Source organism: Leptonotus elevatus, chromosome 19 (assembly GCF_054856555.1).
Source record: "Leptonotus elevatus isolate MCC_2025b chromosome 19, RoL_Lele_1.0, whole genome shotgun sequence".
Lineage (NCBI taxonomy): Eukaryota > Metazoa > Chordata > Actinopteri > Syngnathiformes > Syngnathidae > Leptonotus > Leptonotus elevatus.
In genome coordinates, this window is record NC_141257.1 from 5280399 (window position 1) to 5303698 (window position 23300).

The 23300-nt window shown below is 39.4% G+C and overlaps 1 protein-coding gene across 10 annotated transcripts in view; it reads left to right on the forward strand.

Annotated features, from left to right (window-relative positions):
• The window catches only part of khdrbs3 (KH domain containing, RNA binding, signal transduction associated 3), a 135037-nt gene that overhangs the window by 77496 nt on the left and 34241 nt on the right, over positions 1 to 23300 (forward strand). For 9 of the 10 annotated variants that reach the window (XM_086062628.1, XM_086062625.1, XM_086062627.1 and 6 more), the window contains 4 exons: positions 4147 to 4199; positions 6477 to 6615; positions 10006 to 10046; positions 11561 to 11970. In XM_086062628.1, coding sequence (XP_085918754.1) covers positions 4147 to 4199; positions 6477 to 6568 — 145 coding nt within the window. In that variant the 3' untranslated portion in view covers positions 6569 to 6615; positions 10006 to 10046; positions 11561 to 11970. The remainder of the gene's footprint in view (positions 1 to 4146; positions 4200 to 6476; positions 6616 to 10005; positions 10047 to 11560; positions 11971 to 23300) is intronic. The other variant, XM_086062626.1, reaches the window with a different exon arrangement.

Below are 23300 nucleotides of genomic sequence, written 5' to 3' on the forward strand. Positions count from 1 at the left end.
AGTAGGCCTGGAATCACATTCCCAATGAAAGACACTTGCTCTGTTGTCTTTGTGTCTCCTGGCCCAGAACAGAATTTCCAGACAGATGTGCCTTACCAGCGAGGTGACACAAAGCAGCGGTGGCCTTCTCCTAATTAATGTCAAATCAAAAGATGACCTATTTAGAACAGCAAAGCTCGTTTATACCTGTGACGGCGCCATATCGCAAGTTAGATCCTCTTGCTGCATGACAGAGTGACTCAGAGTGGTTGTTCACTTCTAACGGCGTCTTAACCAACGTTCCTCGAGCTTGTTCAGAAATAAATGAACCCCACCAATTTCCTATGCACATTCATTTGACCTTTCTTGATTGAAATTGATAGAGCACTTTAAAACAACCGCCGCTGATTTCTTCAGTTGGAACCCAAGGGCAGCTGATAGAATGAAAACAGCAGAGGTCCCAGAATTGAACCCTGTGGAACACCATACATTTTGTTAAACATGTGAATTCACATTGCACATATTTGTCCATATCATTTGAGTCGGGTATGTGTCTTGACCTCTAACCCCTAAGACTGACTCACCGAACCCCGAGGGTTCGATCAAACCCAGGTTTCGAACCTCTGCCTTATCATTAAAGGGATACTTTTTTTTTCAGAAGTAAAGTTAATATTTTGTCCAGAATTAATTTGATAACTTCATTATTTTTCTTGTACAATTAATACCTTTTTAAAAAAAAAAATTCCATGTGCTGTCGACTGAAGATGATGTCACCTGTGCTGAGAAAGTAGGTAACGACCAATCATGGCTCACCTGTTTTCTGTGTTTGGTCAGCAAACTGAACCTCAGCACAGGTTATGTCATCGTCAGTCGACAGCAAGTGGAAAAATTTGTTTTTAAAGGTATAAATTGTTCATGAGTTATCACATTCATTCTGGACCAAAATATTAACTTTTTACGGCTGAAAATGGCTCAATGAGTCGAGTATCCTTTTAATCAATGCCTCTGTGGAATTGCCAATCAAAAACAAGCATTATATCAGTGCTCACCTCGTGAAATGCAAGTGAATGGGGAAGTTGAAGTTTAGTTTTGTCTTCCTGCTGTCAGCTGCACTTGTCGAGGCGGGAGGTGCATCGGCGGCAGTTTCGAGCTCAACTGACTTGGAACGATGCTTAAAATAAATCAAGATCAAAAAAAGCTGACAGCCGACACCCCAGAATGGGGTTAGTGCTGTCAAGAATTCATTTGTTGTTTTTGTTACACTCAGTTGTGTACAGGAAAGCCCGTCATTATACAAAATGTGTCCTCAAGCACCGTTTGTGACAAAAGGATTCTCTGAAATTAGAATTGCATGATGTTTATTTCAAGAAAAATAAAAAACTCAATCTCATGGTGGCTGTCCAAATTCAGTGCAGTGTTGTTTTTTTGTCCCCTTGTCCCTTCTCGCCACTCCCGCAGCCAATGAGTAGCGCCAAGGATATTCCAGTGACTTGACATCAATGCAAGATGCACATTGTCACACATGCCACAGGCTGCTTGGAAGACACACATACAAAAACACACGGCAGCTGGCCTCACTTTTTGGCAGGAAGCTGTATTAGCACATTGCCTATAGGGCGTTGTTGTCGTTGCGTTAGCGGTGTCAAATTTATGCTACGCCTTGTTTAAGTCGCAAGCCCTCCGTAAAAGGGCCGTCTCGTGTCACTGAGCCACCAAAACGCTCTTAAGATGGTTCCACCTACTGTCCTCCATTGACCCAGATTGTCTCGCAGAAAAGACGAAGAAAAAAAAAACAACAATAAAACATTGATGTCACTGGCTGTTAAGTGTGGCTCTTAAGGCTGTAAGGGAAGGATTTGCAGCACGGCTCGGTGCATTCGAGCGCCTTGCCGTGCTTTTTGTGCATGCCACACACCAACACGCCATATTAAGAAGTTAGACTATTTCGACAAATTATTTACAAACCAATCAGTGGATTGATGAAGATATTGATGGAACACTATGATATTAACGAAAGAATTTAGTGCTGTGACGGGTTTAATATTAACGATTGTCGGCCAGGCCATTTTCAGTGCAAATCAGGGATGAAAAGTCGCTCTTAGCACACCCCTCATCACAGGATTATTGGTCAGTATAATCATTTAGAAAGAATCTGGCCATTGGTGACTTTAATCAGAAGAGAGAAAAAAAAATTCCAATTAGGCCTGATTATCATGCAACAGAATAATCACTCAGGATAATCATTTATATGTATCCAGCAATCTGCGTTTGCTGACCTATATTGTAACCGAGAAGAAAAATGGTGTGTGTGGGTGTGTGTGTGTGTGTGTGCGTGCGTGCGTGTACTGCTTAATACATTCTACACCACAAGCTAATATTTTAGGATAATAATTTAAAGACACAATCAAGCCATTGCTGACTTTGATCAGAAGAGGGGAATGATGCTCCAATTAGACCCAATTATGGGTATGTCTCGAACCCGATTAACTCTTTGACCGCCAAAAACGTTTAATGACGTATGCTAAAATCCTAATGAATGCCGCCAATAACGTCAATTGACGTCAACTACGTTTTTTTGTTTTTTTTAATGAGTAGTGCAACGTCTTGTGCAGCACTGCCTTGCATTGGGGTTGTAAAATCCCAAAACAGCCACAAACTATGGCCAGCAGATGGCAGCATCGGATCTATTTTCAATAGGCTCCCGGTGTATGGAATTACAATGATACATGACAAATCTGATGAAATAGAATGTTTTCAAGGATGACGTGAATGATCAAAGCTTTTATCACATTAAATCTAATTCACAGAGCGTCACTAAACAAAAAAATATTAGTGTCAAAGTCACTATTGTGCAGAAAATTTATCTTTTCACAAAAAGCTCGTTTTCTCCTTATCTTTTCAATTTTTCGCTCAATGTCACTCAAATTACCTACCGATGTTTTCAAATGATGATTACTAAAGAACGGAATAAAGTAGAATCATACCTTTTTTTTCTAATGAAAGAATGGAACGCGATTTTCCATTTGGTACCCACCATGTATATATGATCTAAACACACAATATTCTGTTTGCCTTGAAAGATGAGTTAAAATACTCGAAATCGGCTGGCATTGTCGGAGTTGTTTTTTGGATAATGTTTGGCAGTCAAAGAGTTAACACCGCACACCACAGGATTATCACTAAGGATATTCATTTAGCGACATCTGACACTCGGGCCATGGCTGACTGGGATCAGAAGAGAAGAAATATGCTCTAATTGGGCCTGATTATTTGTATGTGTGGACTCCGCTCAGCACAGGATAATCATTTAAAGATCTGAAAATCATGCCTTTGCCGACTAATCGAAAGGTAGGTGAAATGCTCCAACGAAAATGAATGCTCGGCATTCGGGCCTTTTGAGAGGGAAAAATGATCAAATTCTGATTATCTGCATTTGTGTGCCCTTCTTTCGTAGTTGTTTCCCTTGCACATTTTTTTTTTTTTTTACATCAAACAGTCCATGTCAGATAAAAAAATACACAAGATAGGAGCAATCTTCTTGCCTTTTAGCAACCGTTGCTGAAGCCCTCCGCTGCCGTCACGCTAGGTTTAAAATAAACCGTTATTCGTTACTTCCAATCTGTCACCTGCGTGCCCGGAGCGGTCGCGTGGCGGCAAGATTTCAGGTGTTTTCAGCCCTCTAATCCGCGCGGCAGTGAGGCGCCGCTGTCACATGCCGGCTGGCGTGATAGACAGACAGACAGACAGACAGACAGACAGACAGACAGTCAGGCGGCGAGGGCCCAGCTGTGACGGCTGGTGTCGACTCCGTGGCAGCCTTATGATGAATTGCCTCCACCGCGACTGAGGCGATTGTTCTGTCGGCGCCTCGAGTGCACGCGAACGAATTTGCCGCGGAAATGGCTTGCCCCGTCTTTTTGTTTTTCATTAAGGATGCCAACTCTCGTCGATCTCCGTGCTCAGAGCTGCATCCTCGCAGAACCACAAATAAATAACACCGCAGTGCTGCTTTTTTTTTGTTCCATTTTTATTATCGTTCATGTCTAGTCATACCACACACGCATCTTTCTCCACTAAATGTGCACACACTCACAGCAAACAAAAAGGCACTCTAAAGCTTTACTATACTATACTTACTGATAGGATGTTGTTTTTGTCTGCTTGCAGCTCAGATGACTACTATGAATATGGACAAGGCGGTGAATCATACGAGTCGTACGGTGAGTTTTTTGGGGGGAAAAAAGTCTGCTTATCAGCATCTTGTCTGCCCTTGCGTCTCCCACCAGTGTCACGCTTTTATCCCCCAGCTACATTCAGGCTGACAGCTCATTTACTTTCGTCCTTTCTGTTGCATTTTGCTTGCGTACCTAATCTTGTTTTACTGAGGAAAGACCTTAACGTCACAATTGTCATTGGCAGTTGTCTTATTATACAGTACCAGTACTAAGACAAAACGTACTGTTTGATGGCATTGACTACATCGTTGTGCGAGCTGACATTTGTCCTTAAATTGTGACTTTCAATAATAGTGTGTCCTTTACTTGTAAACTCTATTTGAAACGACTATTTTAGGAATTTCAACACTAGCTAGCTTGGTTTCTTGTGAAATTGTGATAATATCATTGTAGTATTAAGAGAAAAAGTAATTCTAGTTTTAAGGGGAAATATTAGATGGTAATAAAGAACGACAAAAATGTGCTGGTGTAAGAATTTTACGAACGAACGTTAAAGTTACAAGTCCAGGGAAAAAAAGTCAACCGGTACTATAATGTAGCTATTTTACAAGTAATATTACATGAAACTATTTTAAAATTATGATGCTAGCACACGTTTTACTCTATGCTTTATTCTAGTAACTACTTTTTTTCAGATATTATTGTACTGTGTCCGGTTGTTCAAAAATGTGTTATTTTTTAACCACTGGTTAAGTAGATTTAACCGACCGTTAATTTCCATTTAACGGCACCATTATGTTGTTGTTCAAATCTTAAAGAACTAAAAGTCAAAACACTTGCTAACTTTTTAACAGTGTGGTTGACTAAACAAAAGCATGTGGTGATACCACGTTACATTTTGTTGGTAAATTATCTCAAATTTGTGTCAAAATAATAAATATACCATTTCATCAGTAGTTTTGGTATTTGGTAATGCTACATGATGTGGTTCACAGCAGGAGTAAGTTCTGGCATTAGTGGTCCTCATCCGGCTTCTGCGATTGGATGCGGTTGCCAATGTCAGTTTTTTTGGGCCTTCCGAGTCATGTTGGTCCATTTTTTTCTTGACCTTCACTAACAACGTGACCATGTTTTGAAAAACGCAAATATAACGGTGGGTTAAAAATTTAACCAGCAATTACAAGTGGTTAAAATAATCAAGAATTGAACAACCAGGCACAGGTAAAATTTTGTATAACTGTCACGATTCTACAAATGACAAATTTGTTCTAATAAAAGTAGTTTAGTTCTGATACGCATTTGAATATTCAATTTATGTCTCGTAGTTTAATCTCGTCGTAGTATGACTTTGTTTCTCATAAATTACCAACGTTGTCCTGTTTTTTTTGTTCTCCTAAGCATAACCCATAATAACACACATCACAATATTGATAGTTTTTCATCAATCAATCAATCAAAACTTTATTTGTTTAGCACCTTTCATACATTAAAATGCAACTCAAGACGCTGAACAATTAAACATCCATAGTGCAATAAAAAAGGGGAAAAAATCATGTCCTTTGTCGCCTCATTGACTTAAGTCCAGTTCCACTTTTGACTACTATTTGGCAAAATACTTGCATCATTAAATGTTTAGTGCATTTTATTTAAAGTCACTATTTTTAGTCGCAGCGATTAGCAAACAACTTTCCAACTTTTCTGGGCGCCACGCAAAAGAATCACGCGCATTTAGCTCATTAGTATTTTTGCATGGCGCCACATAAAATAAACCTGCCAAGTGTTTTTTTACTGTATTACCTCGGCATGGGTCACCCAAGGGGCGACAGCTCAAAGGAAGCTGATAACGGCGTCCGTGCGGGGGCCTATCCTTGGTTTCAAAACGCAAGGTTAAAACGGTGTATTTCTTCAAAGTGACACTCGGCGAAAGGGTGACAGGTTTAATTAAGGGGTATCGGCTGTGCGCTGCCAGCAGCTTGTACACAGAGGAGAGGACGGGGGGGGGGAAGAATACACAAGCCTTTGTGAGCCTGAGCTCCAGGGGAAGTCTCAGCACTGGCTGCAGATCAGACAAAAGGTGCCATCGATAGCGCCACTTTCACTCCGATGGCACCCGTGGCCGATCTGGGCTCATGGTAATTGTGACCTTTTTTTGCTAGGAGCCCCTAAACGGGGCGCTTTTCAAGTAGACCTTTGACCACCTCGTTCAATTATCTAAGATGAGTCGTCGCAGGTACGCGTCGAATCAATAGACCGTCGATTGGGAAATGTGAAAGGTTTTTGATTTGTGGATGTTTTAGCAACTTTGCAATCCTGTTTAATCAGGTGAAGACGAGTGGGCAAACGGTCGCGGCAAGGCGCAGTCGGCGAGGACGACCAAGGGAGTGTACAGAGAGCAGCCGTACTCCAGATACTGAACTGTGTCACGGCCCACACCCGAGTCCTCGCGGCAGTTCCAACCCAAGTAATGGATTTTTTTATGGATGTCCCCACATTTTTAGAAATGAAACTAAATATGGAATAAATTAAAAAAAAAAAAACATTATAGAAGGACTCTGAATGAGTGAGATCTGGTTTTGAAAAGGGAAGCCACACTCTATTGAAAAGTGAAAAAATAAATATGAATGGAATAAAATCGTAATATCATTGTGACAGTGAAGTCATAGAGTATAAAAAGTCATAACCATTATGATAAGTGTCCCCCCCCCCTCTCTATTTGTAGGTGATGAAAACCAAGCCCTGCCCTAAAACGGTTTCAATTGCCTGATGGTGGCACTACTACTAATAAAGCTCTACTTATTGTAAAATCCTTCGTATAATAACTAGCCATCAATTTACTTTATTTTTCTTTCCGAGTGCCAAAGTTATCGTAATGATTTGAATAATTATGGGCTGCTGAGTCTTAAAATGACACCCGTTTTTTTTTAAATTGGCTTTAGTTTTAGAGATATTTATATTGTTGACAATTACAGTAATTTCTGGACTATAATATACCTGACTAAAGCTAAATTTGGGGAATACTCGAGCTTGTTACACATATAAGCCGCACCTGACTGTAAGCCGCAGATGTTTTAATGTTACCGGACGCGTTTCTTTCCCGCTACTTTTTTTTCCATTATGAGGGCGCAAATTGTCTTGTTCTCTCTTACTGTATTTGGGCTCACTTGGTTTGTTTTGCTCTGCCTTGGGCTTCTTTTATAGTGCGCCCCCTTGTGATCTGATGGATAAGCCGCACCTCTTTATTAGCCGCAGGGTCGAATGCAAGTGAAAAAAAGTAGCGGCTTATAGTCCAGAAATTACTGTAATTGATTAATAACTGATTTGGGGATATTCAAAATGTTTGTCGTTTATTCTCTAACAAAAGTAAAACAAGCTAGTTGTTTACTGCTAATGTTGCCTAATTTTCTAAAAAAATTAAAATAAAATTGATTTTCACGTGAAACATAATTTACATGTAGAAGGCTCTCAGTGATAACATTTTTCACGATATTGCGTCAAAAATGAAAGAATACCACATTGGCATGCTTGAAAAGACAGATACAGCATCAAAGTTGTAGCATAAAGAGAATAGCAATGTCTAAATTAGCGTATTTTTAGCTTAGCAGCATACACGTTTCCTCTCTACAAATATTAGTGAGATTTTAGACAAACCTCTCCCCATTGATGTTGGTGGAGTAAGCCTGGTTTTGTTTAAAAAAGTGATCAGAAAGAAACGGCAACTCTGTTAAACTACCTTTAAAAAGTAACTCAGCTTCTCTTGTTGTCTTTTTTTGCTTAGCGGCTATGAGCTAGCCGCTAATGCTAGAGCACTGGGGCACCGCTAAATACTTGCAATACAATATCTGCATAATTTCTTTTTTTTTTTTTTTTTAAACATCCTTAATTAACAATTGAACTTGATTTCGGAACGACAATCTCAGGTTAACAGTTTGTGTCGGCATCATGAGGATATGAGTCAAACTCGCCAAAAATAGCCTAACCTGACACGTCGAAGACGTCAAAAGTCTTGGATTGTATTAAAAGTACAAAAAAAAAATCAAAAATAATATTCCAAAATATTCAAATTTTACTCCAAATATTGTAATTTTATTCCTGTAATATAATAGCTTTGTATTGTTAAAAACAAAAAAATCCAACAAAAGATACACTTTTCTCTCATTTTTTCTCTTCACTTTATAATCTTTCTTCGTAAATTCTGACTCGTTAACTTTTCTTTCCTCCAAAATATCTTCTTTTCGGTGTGGGCCCCGCGCTGTCCTTATACCAAAACTCATACTGACTAGTTCATTTCAGAATGTATCCTTCTGTCCTGTCAGAAATCAACAGACATGAATTTGTGATTTGAGTTTCAGCTATGTAACAGGGGACGAAGACATATGAAGCTAGTTTCCCTTTTTGTAGTAGTCGCGGTGAGCCGCCGGGGTGCGACTTTAAGTATTTCCCTTCATATACTTCAATGCAATCTTGGTTCATCGCTAAAGTTAGTACTAGGACGTGTTGGTATTGTAGATATCTTTTTCTTGAGGAGTAAGTGGAAATGTGACCCTTGTAATATATGCTTTTCCAAGAAAAGAAAAAAAAAAAGAGAACATAAGTCATACTGTATACATATTGTATTGCTGTGTCGTCATTTTTGTAAGATACTAGTTACGTCGGTGTTAAAGGGCTTATGAAAGCATGGCGTGCAATGTGGATGTTGTCAGCTGTTTTAGTCATGATACAATTGTGTTCATAAACCTCTTTAATGCGTCTCATAAATAGGAATTTAATACCAAATGCACAAATCTGCAAAATAGTCCATAGGCTTTTGTCGTTTGTGATTATTAGTTTTTTTTGTTTTGTTTTTTTAATGCGCTTAAATGGGTCATTTTGACATGATGATAGAATAGACATTCTAAGGCCTAATTATGAACTTGACTAACTCATATGCTTGTGAATATGTTCCCTTTCCCTCCCTCAAGTTAGACTTGTTGAGCTTATATGGATTTTTTTTTTTTTTTTTTTAGCTTATATAAGCCCTTTAATATTTCCCTCTTGTCGATGCTGAATAAACATTTTGAAAAAAAAAAAAACTGGTGTTATTGACTCGATAAAATCCAACTTTAATTTAAACTAAAAGGCAGACAAAGAGGAGACAAAACGACAAAAAAAAAAAAAAGAGTTGTGGGATTTTTCTTATTTGACTTTGCGGGGAAGTCGAGATGTTGACAATTAACGACGTTGCCTCTCCTCTCTGTTTGTCCGCATAATGTCGAGCGGCATCCGTAAACCCGCATTAACTGTGTGAGTGTTTACCCCCGACAGACACGGCTCGTAGCCCTGCATGAAGGCCTCCTCGACACCCTCTCGGGCAAAGTTCACATCCCCGGCTGGGGGATTGCTCTCTTTTCTTTGTATTGCTCTTTCTGCTCTACTCCTTGTGCTCTTGTGGCTCTGGCCCAGCCATTTAAAGAAGCCTGCCTTTGCCCCGTCCGTCCGTTAAAGAGACTCTAAATGACCCCCAGCTGACCTCAGCAGAGGGAAGACGGCAGTAGCTGTTTAAAAAGACCAGCGCCCCCACAAGGTAATACAACCAGACGCAGATTAACCTCTCGCCTAACATAGTTTCACTTTAAACGCTCTCTAAACTTAAATGTAACATGTTTATCTTGTCTGTGTCTAGGTCGCAAAGCTGAGAATAATTAGCCATCTTTAACAACAAATGTAAACTATGTGATAAATCGCTGTAACATTTCAATAAGCTTTTTAAGGCAACACATAATGGATCCATAAACTACAATATGTCTTGTGTCAGTGTTTTGCTGTAATCAGTGTTAACTGGTGGGCTAATTGTGTTGCTTATATTCCACTTTAGGTTGACCGACTAGGCCGTCCATTACCTCATTGGCACAAAAGGTACGTAAAAGTACTCGAGTAGTCATATATTTTTAAGACAAACCTTGTGTGCTGCTATCCAAAAAGTTCTCAAATCATTTAAATATATGTTGTTGTTTTGTAAAAGAAAACACTGGGTTACAATATTTAACTCATTCTCTCCCAACCATTTTCACTGAAGCAACCACCTTCGCTCCCGGTTGTTTTACTGGATTTTGGCCAGAGGTGGCAAATCCAGGTCCAGAAAGTAAAACCCCTGCCACAGTTTGATTTTAGCCCCAAGCACTAGCTAGCTAGCTCCCTTGGTGCTCGTTTACCTGCTAGGGAGCTAGCTAGTTAGCTAGCATCAGGGGCTAACGCCAAACATGTGGCAAGGTTTTTACTACCACAGAATATTGTGTTCTATTGCTATAAAAAGATGGAACCTACCAAAATAAAGATAAGTCTCTTCTTTCATCAGGAAAAAAAAGTATTTGTATCTGTTTCCGTTTTGCAGCAATTAGCATTAGAATATAGCTAAGTTTCGTCTTTATTTGCAAACCTGTTGAAAACAATGGGAAAAAGAGCTTGTTGCAACATGGCCATGGTTGACCTCTTATACTCTGCTGCCACCTGCTGGTCGTTTTTTTTGTAATAACTACCATTACTTTAAACAAACTCTTCATGTCAGAAGTTGTATAAAAGCCTTAAAAAAAAACATAAAAAACATATAAATACATTTTTGGGAGTGCAGGACAAAGTATTAAAGTAATCACTTTTGCCACAAAACTATTTTATTTAGGAGGATAAAATGAAGCCATGTTTTCACAAAATTAAACATTTTTTACATTTCATTCATAATATTTTTAATATAATATTAATAATCTAACCCTTAATGTCAATTAGCATGCTATATGTTTCCACATTGCTTTTGCATGTTACAAAATAATAAGGTAACATTAAACCAGATTGTTATTGCCAAATGTAATAAACTTGTATTTCTTTATTCCAAGTGTTATTTTTTAATTTATTTAATTTTTTTGCTTTATGCTTTACAAAATCAGAAATTGTCGACAGATCAGTGAGTTTGAAAATAATGATAACTGATCACCAATTTGATTAGATGTAAACAGCTTTAATATTTACTCTGCAGTCCACATTCATGAGAGAAAGGAAATAGTGAAATTGAAATGCATGAAGAGAAAAAAAGTAAACCCCAAAAAAATCTTCAAAAAATGCTGATAAATGTGAAATATAACATTTTTCCATGTCATTGGTCGATGGGGCAAATTAAGAAATGACATAAATTTTGCATAACTATTTTTTTTGGTTAGCTTTCCCATTTATTTTGTGGTCTAAAATGTAGCTTGCTATAATAATCAACTTTGGTAATTCAGTATTGGCTTATGGGATTTCTTGCAGTGGCGTTAGAGGAATGATATTAAAGTTTAATGCCGTCAATAGACTGCAAACCTCAATAAAAAAAAACTGCTGCTCATGTTTTAACTTACAATGGCTCATATTCTTCTTCCCCCCCCCCCCCCCCCCCCCCACAGATGTGACGAACAGCGCAGAAAAATCCCCCAAAAGGCTCACAAAGGATCACAAAGATATATCTCCCCGCTGGACTAACATGTTCACAGGTGAAGTTGAGATGCAATAAAAGAAGAGGGGAGGCGGTTAAAAACAAAAAAAAGTGCATATCTCACGTCATCGCTGAGCGGGGTAAACCCGTGAGCCAAACAGAATTCCTCATTCTCGAGAGATGTTCTGTCTGAGAACATTTCCTTCACATTCCCCCGCTGACTGTATATGTTGTTCCATAGACACGGGAGTGCTCTGAACTGACTTTGAACCTGCTCTTTTCATTAAGATGGAGGCGGGGACGTCTTGTTTCTCCTACATTAGACATTACCTGCCACTTATTAGCGGAGAAAATTAAATAAAAGATGCTTCATATGCAAAGGTAAGTGACATCACGCACCCTGCGGCGTGCTAATTAACCTCCACGCCATCCACTCGCATCAATAAATAAGTGCCTTAATGCTACGTTGTTGTGACGCTTTTAGAGGTTTAGGCTCATTAAGAGTGTTAAGAAAAGGGGGCAGCTATGTTTTGTTATTTTTCTGTATGCATTATCATGATGTCACAAAACCCCGCCCGTGCGCAGTCTATTCCACTTGTACCTCTTAATGAGAATCGACTTCAATGGCTGTTACAAATCCAAAATAGCTTTCAGTGGGAATTGGGCGGGGGGGGGGGGGGTGGAACATTCCCGCCTGGTGCGTAAAGTCCACAAAAGCCTGGCCGTACGCCGTTGCGCCGTGTTATGTCCTGGGCGCCAGACAATGGTTTTCCATTAGAGGAGACGAAGCCCGGAGGAGACCTCGGCCCGGGCTTCCGACAATAACAATCGACCTGACGCTTGGATCCCTCCCTTGCCACCTTCGGGGGGGGGGGGGGGGGGGGGACTGCCTGGCTCTCTGAAGTGACTTCAAATGACAATGTTATCTAGAGCAGGCTGCTGCCAGTTCATAAAGTAAACAGGGCTTGTTTGATTAAGGATGCAGGCAATGAAAGGGAGGCGGGTCCCGGAGGCCGCGGCGGCCCCGATTCATGCCGCCGTGGACAAGACGTGGATGCCCAATGAACTTTTCAAAAAAAATACTTGACAGTATATATAGGTGGGTGTGTCAAAACTTGGAGGCAGTCTGTAATGGGACGGGGGTGATTATATCATGTTCGTTTGGTGCCGTTTTAATCCTGTTTTGTGACAGTTCTCGTGGCATACTAGGATTTATGCTAACCGCTTTCTAGCGTTCAATCATAGCGCACGATAACCAATAGTTGGAACCGATATAAATGTTCACGGTGTCACTTAAATTCGTCAATATTTTTAAGCATACGTTCTTGAACCACTTTTCACATTTTCAAAATGGTAACAAAAAGTTCAAGGTCATCTGCATGTCTTACAAAGTTAAGAAAAAACTCGAACAATAGCTCCCCACTGTTTTTTTACAGTAAAACAAAGTTTTCAAAAATTACGAAATATCTGAAATGTTACATTTGTACTCATCGTAGTATATTTCCAACAAAAACAGAAGGTGCAGACAAAATATCTTATAAATTGAATTCAAATGTTAAATAAGCAGTTCCCTGAAGTTGACACAGTTTTAAATTGATCTATTATTGGCCGTCTGATTTTTACAAAAATAAAAACTGTGATGCAGATATTTGTCAAAATGCAAAATATCGGCCCGTACGATAATCTGTCCATCCCAAATATATTGGCCTGGCTTGTGTTGAATATGGCGAGTGCAATCTGAGCATGCTGTGCAGTGTGTATGTAAATAACAGGCTCAATTGGAAGCTCTGGTACAAAAGATGGATTAATGATTTCGCTTTTGACAGAAAATGCAGCAGTGCTACATGATCTTACATGCCGTCACAAATTTGTTAAATCGATAAACATTGTGTATTTTTTATTTTTATTGAATTATGAAATTGCTATAAAAAAAATCTAATATTTGTGATATAAGTAATTTTAGAGGGGTAATTTTAGAACGGAAGCCAAATTTGTACACAAGTCGGAACGTGCTGTAATCTACCACTAACTAACTAAGTAACATTTCCATTATGCCCTGTCAACAAACAAGGCGAAATGGTAGCTAACAAATCTGCCAATCATTTATACTGATTATACAACCAAGTCCTCTGCTCTCTCTCCACTAAACGGCTTTTATTGTGATACGTGCACTTCCTCCTAATCGTGTCCGGGGTGTAAAGTTGCCACCCCCTGCCTTTTTGTTCTGTAATTAACTGTGGGGCTCTTAATGTGCTGATGGCGAATCAATGTCCAAGTGCCTTGGAAGTGAGTGTTCATGTGACCCGGGCTCACTAAATGGAAATTGGGATTGCCGGGGATCGATCAAGATGACGCTTTTGACTCGAGGGGAGCCGACGAGTGGCATAATGCTCACTTTTGTCAAATCAAATGATAATCATTGGGGTTGGGTTGTGTGTGTTCTTTGCCAGTAGCTTTAAAGTAGCAGTGAAATTAAAGCATGGGTAAACTGTGTAAACACTATAAAAAAAATAATAATGATAAAAAAGTGAAACGGGGGTGTTTATTTGGGGTACGTGTAAAGCAGGAAATACGTACCGGTATGTTATATAAACGGGAATGATGCTTTCAAACAAAATGTATGTATACAATCGTGAGATATACATTGTTATACTGTGTCTCTCTTTTTCCATGTGCTGTATTATCACTTTTTGGTTTGAACGTATATAATCTTGTAAGCGGTACTGTATATAATCTTGTTTATACTTATAAAATCTTCTCTCCTGATGATGAAATGTTTTGTATCATGTTAAAATCATCATCAATCACTTCATATCAATTGTTACAGCTGCTGTGTGAAATGTTGTCGTCATTATCTCACACGAGGAGAGAGAGAGGGGAAGCGGCAGTGAAACAGGCCAGAATCAACATGGCAGGAAGCTGAGGCGAGGCAAGAGACGAGTTAGGTTACTCGGCAGGGTTTACTCCATTGCTAATACATACCAGATGAAATCTTTCCCAGAAGAATGTTGAAATTAACAATGAAATAATGTGGTTGCATAAGTGTACACACCCTCTTATAACTGGAGATAAATGGGTATTGGCCAACATTTAAAATGGCTCAGATTAACGAAGTAAAGTTAAAAAAAAAAAAAAAAAAAAGGTGAAATATGCTAGTATAATTATATCACCTTTTGTCTAAAAACTAAGAATCCTTGTTGAAACAAATTCCTGAAAATCTATTCTCTCATTATTTATTTATTCATTTCTAAAGTTGTCTTCTGATGAAGAGTACTTTGGTAAACAATTCTTTAGGATGTGTTGAGTGCTACCCAAAAAAAAAAAAAAAAAAAAGCCCCTGGAGCAGACGGATTCCAATGGGAAATTTAGTTCGGCATTAAGCCTTAGAGGTTCCACTGTATATTAAATACATTAGCGTTTTAATCCTGGATTTGGGTTTTTGTATTAGCTTGGCTTTGTGTTCCCATACGACGCATTCATGCTATTCCCTCAGGGAAGTAGAAGCAGTGGCGTTTCACAATGTCCGGAACGAGCTGTAATGCAACGCCTTAATGCAAACACTTCATGAATAGGCCGGTAAGCTTGAGTGGATCTTGCAAAGACACCTTCACTACTCGCGTTAAAAGTGTTTACCTTAACACCTTTCCCGCCCCCACTCTCACGGTACGCTAACCTTCTAAATGACATTTGCCTCCTGTTAAGCCGAGCATGTTTGGCATTTCAAGCGCTCCTCGCGCAGCCACCGCACCTTTTTATAACCGCCGCATGGCGCGCAAAATAAATAACGGGAGGACAAGGATCAATGCGCTTGTCTTGTCCCGGGAAAAGTCGGATTACTCTTCCCGAGGCTTTAATTGCTGTTTATGAAGTTTCGCTCCCGCCGCCGCTCGGATGCTCATTGCCGGCGGCTTTGGGTGTTAAATCAGCAGGTGGTTCAATTCCCCGCTCATTATGTTGAAGAGCCATTGAGCAACAGTAAATGGCTCTCAGGGTAATGTGCGAGTAATGTCGCTATAATTGTGCTTTTGAAGAGAAACGGCAACGTTTTGCAACTCCAACGGCACAGTTGAGCAATGAATGCAGTTTGCCATCCTGCAATAGGTGGAACAGAGAGAGACAATACCTCATTTAAATGTAGTAAATCACTTTTTTTTTTCTTTTTTTTTTTTTAAGTATTCTTCAGCTCCTGTCCAAACTTTATTCCTGTCAAGAAATCACTTTAATGGAATTATTTTTGTCACCCCTGTTAAAGTTTACTGACACATTAATAAGCAAGAGAGAATCAAATGTATATTTAAACACCAAAATGTTCAACCAATTAGTTTTTTTGTTAACAAAAGTTTGCTGGCTTAATGCTAACATGTAATGCAAAAAGCCATAGACAAGCTCATGAAAATTAGCATAGTTACACTAATTGTACACTTTCAAACAACTGTTTCTTTAACACAGAGAATACAGTTTGGGATTTTCCTTTTTGTTTCTTTTTCTTTCCTCTTGTTGTCTTGAGGGCTACAACTAATGATTATGCTAATAAATGATCAACTGTCGATTATTTTGTCAATTAATTGATGTAACATGTTTTAATTTCAATCACTTTATTCAAAAACAACATTATTTGAAATGGACAATGCATAAAAAAAACATTCAGTTTCGTCTGTAAAATGTTGGAAAATAGGGGAAAAAAATGTGATCGTTTTTTAAAATTAAAATTCATTGATTGTTTTTATTCAACACTAAGATAATCAGTCCAATTTAATAGAGGACTACAGAAATCGGATACGATCTACTATTGCAAAGCTGAAATTCTGAGCATTTGAACAATTTTAAATGAATAAAGGTATCATCGATTATCAAAAATAATTATTAATTACTTTGATGATCGATTAGTTGTTGATTACTTGATTAATCTTTGCACCTCTAGTTGTCTTCATTCCTTTTTTTTTTTTTTGCTGCTAATGCTAATATCGCTAATATTTTCTTACTCTTCGTAAATGCTCTACTTTGTGTGTTTTGAGAGGGGTCCAACCCGGCACCCCTAAAATGTGGGAGCATTTCTGTCAGGTAGTCCTTTTTCCTAATTGCTGTCTTATTTTTTTCTCACCTTTCACGCTTTTTTTCTCTTTTTTCTTTCTTTCTTTCTTTCTTTTTTCTTTTTTTTCTTTCTTTCTTTCTTTTTTTTCCAATATAGCTCATACTAATATTCTTCTTTATTATTTTTTTCCTATGTCAGTGCTGCTATTTTCCTTTTTGTAATTTAAAAAAAAAATTATTTCATTTTCATTTTTCCTTGAGGGTGGAAGATACATACATTTTTGCCAGGATAAATGTGTTTTTGTAAAAGGCCCTTGTAAAACTCCAGAGAGTCCACCCCACCCCACCCCAAAAAAACATTTTTCCCCCCCTAAATAACGAGTCAGGGGTGCCCACCTTGGCTCCAGGGGGCAGCATGAAGGGATAAAGTGTATCTCCAAGCCGGGATGAGCGGACGTGCTGCTTTCTTAAAAGTGTCTGCGTCTGCAGTCTGTCACTGGCGCTGATTTTTTTTTGTCCAGGCTTGCGAGGTGATCCCTCGGGGACCGGGCCGAGCACGTAGCGGATTTAGCCTTACATCAGTGTTGGCTGAGGAGATAAAAACCACAGTGTCCTCGGGATAAGACCCGCACCTTGTGACCTTTTTGAGGCGCTCTCCCTTACAAGAATTGTTCTGAAGGATTTCATGCACTTTTTTTTTTGCTGCTTTCACCCCTCATTTGTACGTCCTTTTGTTTGTTAACTTCAGCAAACCGAAAGACAAGCCTGCGTGTTGTTAAAATGAAAAGTGATAACATGTTGACGTATTTAATATTTTATTAGTGTTGCAGTGCAGGGCCAGAGGTTGTTTGTTTGTTTGGTTAGTTAGTGAGAAGTGTCTTCGGTGCTGAGAAGGATTGGAAGGAAGAAGTCATGAAGTTCAGAGAAGGCGCAATATTCTAAAATAGTCTTCATTTTATGAGAAAAGTTAGAAATTTTCATACCACTTTTTTTCAGTCAACTGTTAAGCAGTCACCGATACCCATACTAATTATGATATTATTATTTTTTCATACATAAAATGTGGCATCTCACCTCCCCTCAAAAACAATGACAGAGCATTTTAAAGAAAGATGAAATTCGTGGCAATTTTTCATTCTAATTTCTGGGTCCTGATGAGAAAATGGCCACAAGACGGCGGCCCCGTACTGATACCTTAAATTAAGGCCTGGTATCGGCCCAATGCTGATACGTGGCATCGGTACACACCCATACCTAGTTATAATGATAGGAGTATATAGTCGTAACATTGAGAGAGAATGTTATGATATTTATATGTAAAAAGTTGTAATACGTGCTGGTGAATTTGCATTCTAATATTATTCTTTGAAAATAAAGTATTCTTCTGCTATTTTTTTCTACTTATTTTACAAATGAGTTTTCGTAAAAAAAATCGGACAAATTCAATTTTGTAAATTTTTCTCTTAATATTATCAATTTAATCTGATTCTCGCAATACTGCATTAAAAATTAATTTTCATAAAATATAGAATTTCTTTCTCAAGATATGAACTGTGTATTGCACAATTATTCAAATTATTTATTTTTTTGTAATTGTTTTTTTCGTAAGTTTAGGAATACTTCTTAAAGCGCTATTTGTTTTTCTCTTTAATTTAATGTGGCTAGTAATGTTTGACATGAACTCTATTGAGTACTCACTGATACCACTAGTACTAGTAGATACATACTAGGTAATTGTGAACAAAGATCTTTGTTTCTGCCTGACACACGATGATTTGTGATGTGTCAAACCACTGCAGTGTAGCAATTGTATTTAAGTATCAGTGGCTGATATCGACAGCATTTTTGAGTACCCGATACCTTGAAATAAGACCGATATCGGTACTCGCCCAACACTATTAGTAATGGATATGAATTACTTAGTGATTAGGCTTTAATATTCCATTGTTAATTGTTGTGAAACTTACAGTAAACATACAATTTATTCTGCTTTTTGAAAAATATAGTGAAAATAGCCATGCTCACTTTTGATTGACACTGTCAAAAACATATTTATGTTTCTCCTTGTAGCCAAGTATGGTTCCTAATAAATTGTTAAATTGATGCCTTCCTGAGGATGTCCATCAAAAGTGAACAATATTTCTGATTAACGCTCTTGTATTGGAATCTCATTAGGTGGCTCATGAGTAAATGAGTCTAAAAGTAGCAATTTGACGCCCTTCTTGTACACCTTGCCTCTTTTAATGAGTTTTGGCCAAGTCACTATTTGCTCTCTCTCGCCAGCAGTTTGATGAGGAGATCAATACGGCTTTCGTGTACATCCATAAAACATTAAGGCTATAGCTGGCAGTCAGTCGGTTGCCGTGGCAACTGGAGGCAGGACACGCAGCCTATAGCACACGTTCAAAAGTAAATAAACATCTGGAAAAAGCATAGCTTGGTCATCAAAAAATAAATAAAAAATACTTTGTGACGGAATGTCCAATGGCTCTTGTCGTAAATCAACTCTGAGGAACTTTTTGTTAATATGTGTCACGTTTGCCTGAGGGGAGCTGATGGTGCCCTCCTCCTATCGTCCTCAGTCCACTTTTGTTCTGATGGACAATTTAATAAATGACTTGGGGTGGAGGAGCACGTCCCTGGGGTTCATCAAACAGGAGAACTCGACAAGGGTCACTTTTTTTATTTTTTATTTTTTTTTTCTAACTAGATGGGGCAAGAAAAAGGTTTATTCGCTTGACTTTCCCAAACGACACTCAAGGGTCCTTTTGCTTTTACAGTATGTCCTAATTTTACCCATTCCATATATCAACCTTAGTCAGCATATATATATATATATAATTATTATTTTTTTTTTTTAAATGTGCATTACGTTTTTTATATACATTTTTATTTTCACTTTTATTCATTTATTTATTTTAAATGTTGTCAGTTTTGGTCCTTCATAGTCGTCATTGGGTCATGACCCCTGCCGTTCGCCCCCTTTCAAATGTGTCCCCCCCCCCATCCTTCCAACCCTCGCTTCATTCCACAAACACATCTGAGAGGTCCACTCCATGTCTCACATCTCCTCGCCAGCACCAGCTGTTCTTCCAGATGTTCCCGATGACTAATCCGAGTCTCCACGCGAACTGGCTCGGTTCCCGCCCCCCGCCCGCCGTGTAGAAAACCCGCTGCGCGTCCCGCCTCGGTTTTCCCGCATCCGAGCGAAGAGCTTCGTGAGCATGGCCTCGGGGCGCTTCCACTACTGCACTCCCACGCCACAGCTCATTGACAATCACAGAGCATCTCATTGACTTCTATTATGCAAGATGCTTATCATTTGTCAAGGAAGTGCAGTGGGTATAGAAAGTCTACACACCCCTGGTCAACCAAAGGAGAACGGCGAGCGTGGGTGGTGGTATGCATGGTGAGCAAGGAGCGAAAATCGGATGGGAATCTTGCCAATCAGTGTTTTATAGATAAACTTGAGTGTGAATGTGTCTCCTTTCAAGAGAGTAAGTGTAAATAAGCATATGTGGTTGCATAAGTGTGCACACCCTCTAAACATTTCCTGACCTGGACATTTTTGTCAAATTGGTACCAAATTTGAACCACCAATACGAGATACAAATTTTAGAAAGATGTTAGTTTTTGTTAATGGGTGTTTGGAGAATGCCACCTAAGTTTGATGAAACTCCCAACTTTTACGTACCTTTTAGAGGCCTGCGGGTTCAACAGCCCCATTCATCGCGGCGCGCAGCTTTAATTCCCCTTCTTCTGCGCTCGCTGAAAATGCAATCACTTCAATGCCAAACAAGTAATTAGCTTCTCACCAAATGTAATTAAAGAGACAAAAACGCAAACATTGCACAAGAACAAAGAGCCAGAAAACATCGTTAAAGATCGGGATCCTCCTCGGGGAGGTTTGTTCCCAAACTGAATGGCTGCTCCTATTTGATAGTTGAAACATGAACGGGCAGTCTCGGTCCTGCTGAGAACTTTTGAATTATTTGTGAGCAAGAAAAAAAGACATGGGACAACAATGCAGATTGTCAATATTTTCAGCAGCTGAACCATAAAACCTCCAAGACCCATCAAAGGTCTTAACAGCTAATTGTTACCAGTACCTCATAACACTTGACAGATGGTCTATTTCAATTCAAACTTTGCCATATCAGATATAAACAGTATCTCGTACTTTGTAGAGCCCCTGCTTACGCTCTTAACAATGTTGCCAAATAAAACTCAAAGGAAGCATTCTCTGCTGTAAGAACGTTGTGTTCTGTAAGACGCACACTTAGCCAAGAGTGACTTGTCGAACTTATGCTAATGAGCGCGTTGAACGGAGGCCAGCAGCTCGCCGGTGCGAGGGAGGAAGTGAGAATCGGAGCTGTCACTTATTCCGTCGCCTGCCAGAGGGCGGCTTGTGGCCTGACTTCTTCTTCTTCATCGATCGCATCGAGTCAGCACAATGCACGCAGCCATAAAAACAAGCTGCTTTGACCTCACGACAATTACGCAAACTTTTAAGAACTCATTTTGCTCCTCTTAAGGGACGTCTGCTTTGTCAATACAAGTTTAGTCAATACAATATGTTCTTGTTTTTTTTTATTTTGTTGTCATTAAGTGACCAAACAGGAGATAATTTGTCAGAAGCAAAAAATCTCCTGCAATCCTCCACACTCAGACAAGAATTAACTTCTGAACCTGAATTAACTGCTTGCTGCCCAAAACAGCAGCACCAAAACGCGCAAAATAGTGCTTCTGTGTTTTTTTGGTTCCAGGTTAAAGGTGATACATTCTTGAATTGCTCCATGTTCTTTTTAATCACTTAAATTAAAATTTCAATGTAGTTAAGATTTTTTTTCTTCCTTTTTTTGTAATCTGGAAAAAAATATATATATATATATTATATTTGGATGAAAAGAAAATTTATTTTGCTTTTTTATTGCACAAACACACCCATTTGCTGATTTTGTGTTCAGGCCATAACCATGTCTAATCCAAAAATATTGCTCTGGCACCATCTTGTGGAACTGTGTCAAAGTGCGTTAAGCAATTTAATTCAGTCAAAAGCAGTGCTTTGCCACCATTTTGTGGCATGGTCCCTATTCCTGGGCGATGACTGTAAATACATTTTATTGGGCAATGAAAATGTACGCAGTTTTATTTTGAGTATCGTTTTTATTGGTGGCATACATATATACCTGTATCAATTACAAATCTATATACAATGTTTGTACAAATAAAGGCCTCCTCTCAATAAACGTCTTCAACCATCTGCACCCCAGGCAGATTTAAATAGACATAAACTTAATGACTAAGAAGGTTGCACAACATAAAAAATTGCATCTGTAAAGTGAGGCATGAGAGCAAATGTGACCCATGTCCCCCCCCACCCCCCCACCCCAACTTCCCCCATCAGACAAGCCTCAAGACCGGAATCTGTTGCCATGGCAGTGTGAAATGAAGGCAAGGTTGACAGGGGTGCAGCCACTTATTGGCATTGCCTCAAAGGTAGCACCTCCCGCTGCCCTCCCCTTCGGCTGCTGTAGCGCCACATCAGCGTCAGGCGAGCGCTCGCCCCGAAGGAGGGCAGCCGCGCTGGACCGGCTGGGACTTAATTGGAGCCGGAAGGCCACCACAACTCGCACCCGCCCGTCGCCGCTGCAGCTGCGCCGCCGCTGGCTGGCAGCGGAGGAAAAACCTGAACCCAGTGACGAGAAGCCTCCAGGTCGGAGGTTGCCATGTGGCCGCGCGAGGCGGGCTTCTCGGGACGGCGGGTTCTGAGTGAAGCCTTCAGCACAGGCGGACTGTCTCTTTAACTGAGCACAAAAGACAAAGTTAAAGTGAGCTGAAGTGTGCATGACAGCGCACGTCGCCCTCTCGGATGTGCTCGTTGTCATCGGGCTTGAGTCTTTGCATTGTCGACACGCGCGCACCACGAGAATTTGATACTTTTTCAAGTTTCGGCTGTCACAATCGTAAAGGTGCCACCCACCTGATTTTTGGACCCTTTTAGTCCCGCGGGCTGCTATTTTGCTAAGCAGGACCCTCAAGGACATTTTAGCTAACGGGCCTCAGGCATCAACATAAACTCATGGGAGTTCATGGCTGAAGATCGAAAATCCTGGAGACAGACGACAACTGGAAGTTCCCCGTCTGTTATTATTCGTCATTTCACCATCCCAGATGAACTCGCGTTGGACGAGCTGGCCCTGCGAGGCAAATTTTAGCAGTCTTGCAAATGTGGTTTAAGTTAGCAACACTTGAAGCTGAAGAAACGTTCTTTTTCAAAAATGCTTTTTTGCTTATTAAGCCTTTTTTTTTTTTTTCCTTGTTTTGCTATTTTAACCAGTCACCTGCTGCAACTTTTAAATTAAACTACGTTAGAATTTTGAGATTTCTTTGAAATCTAAAGTGCATTACAAACTAATCTTATTATTATTATTATTATTATTATTAGGTATGGGTGAGTACCGATACCAATGCCGATACCTGACCTTATTTCAAGTTATTGGTACTCGTGACCGGTTTATGATCAGTGACTAAAAATTAGCAACAACAACAAAAGAATAGCAAGTTGCCATTAATTCCATGCAATTAAGGAAAATGCTGTATTGGGCTATATAGGTCTTTTCGGGGTGGACATCTTATGTATTAAATGTAGAATGGTATCGGTACTTGTTATTTGTATC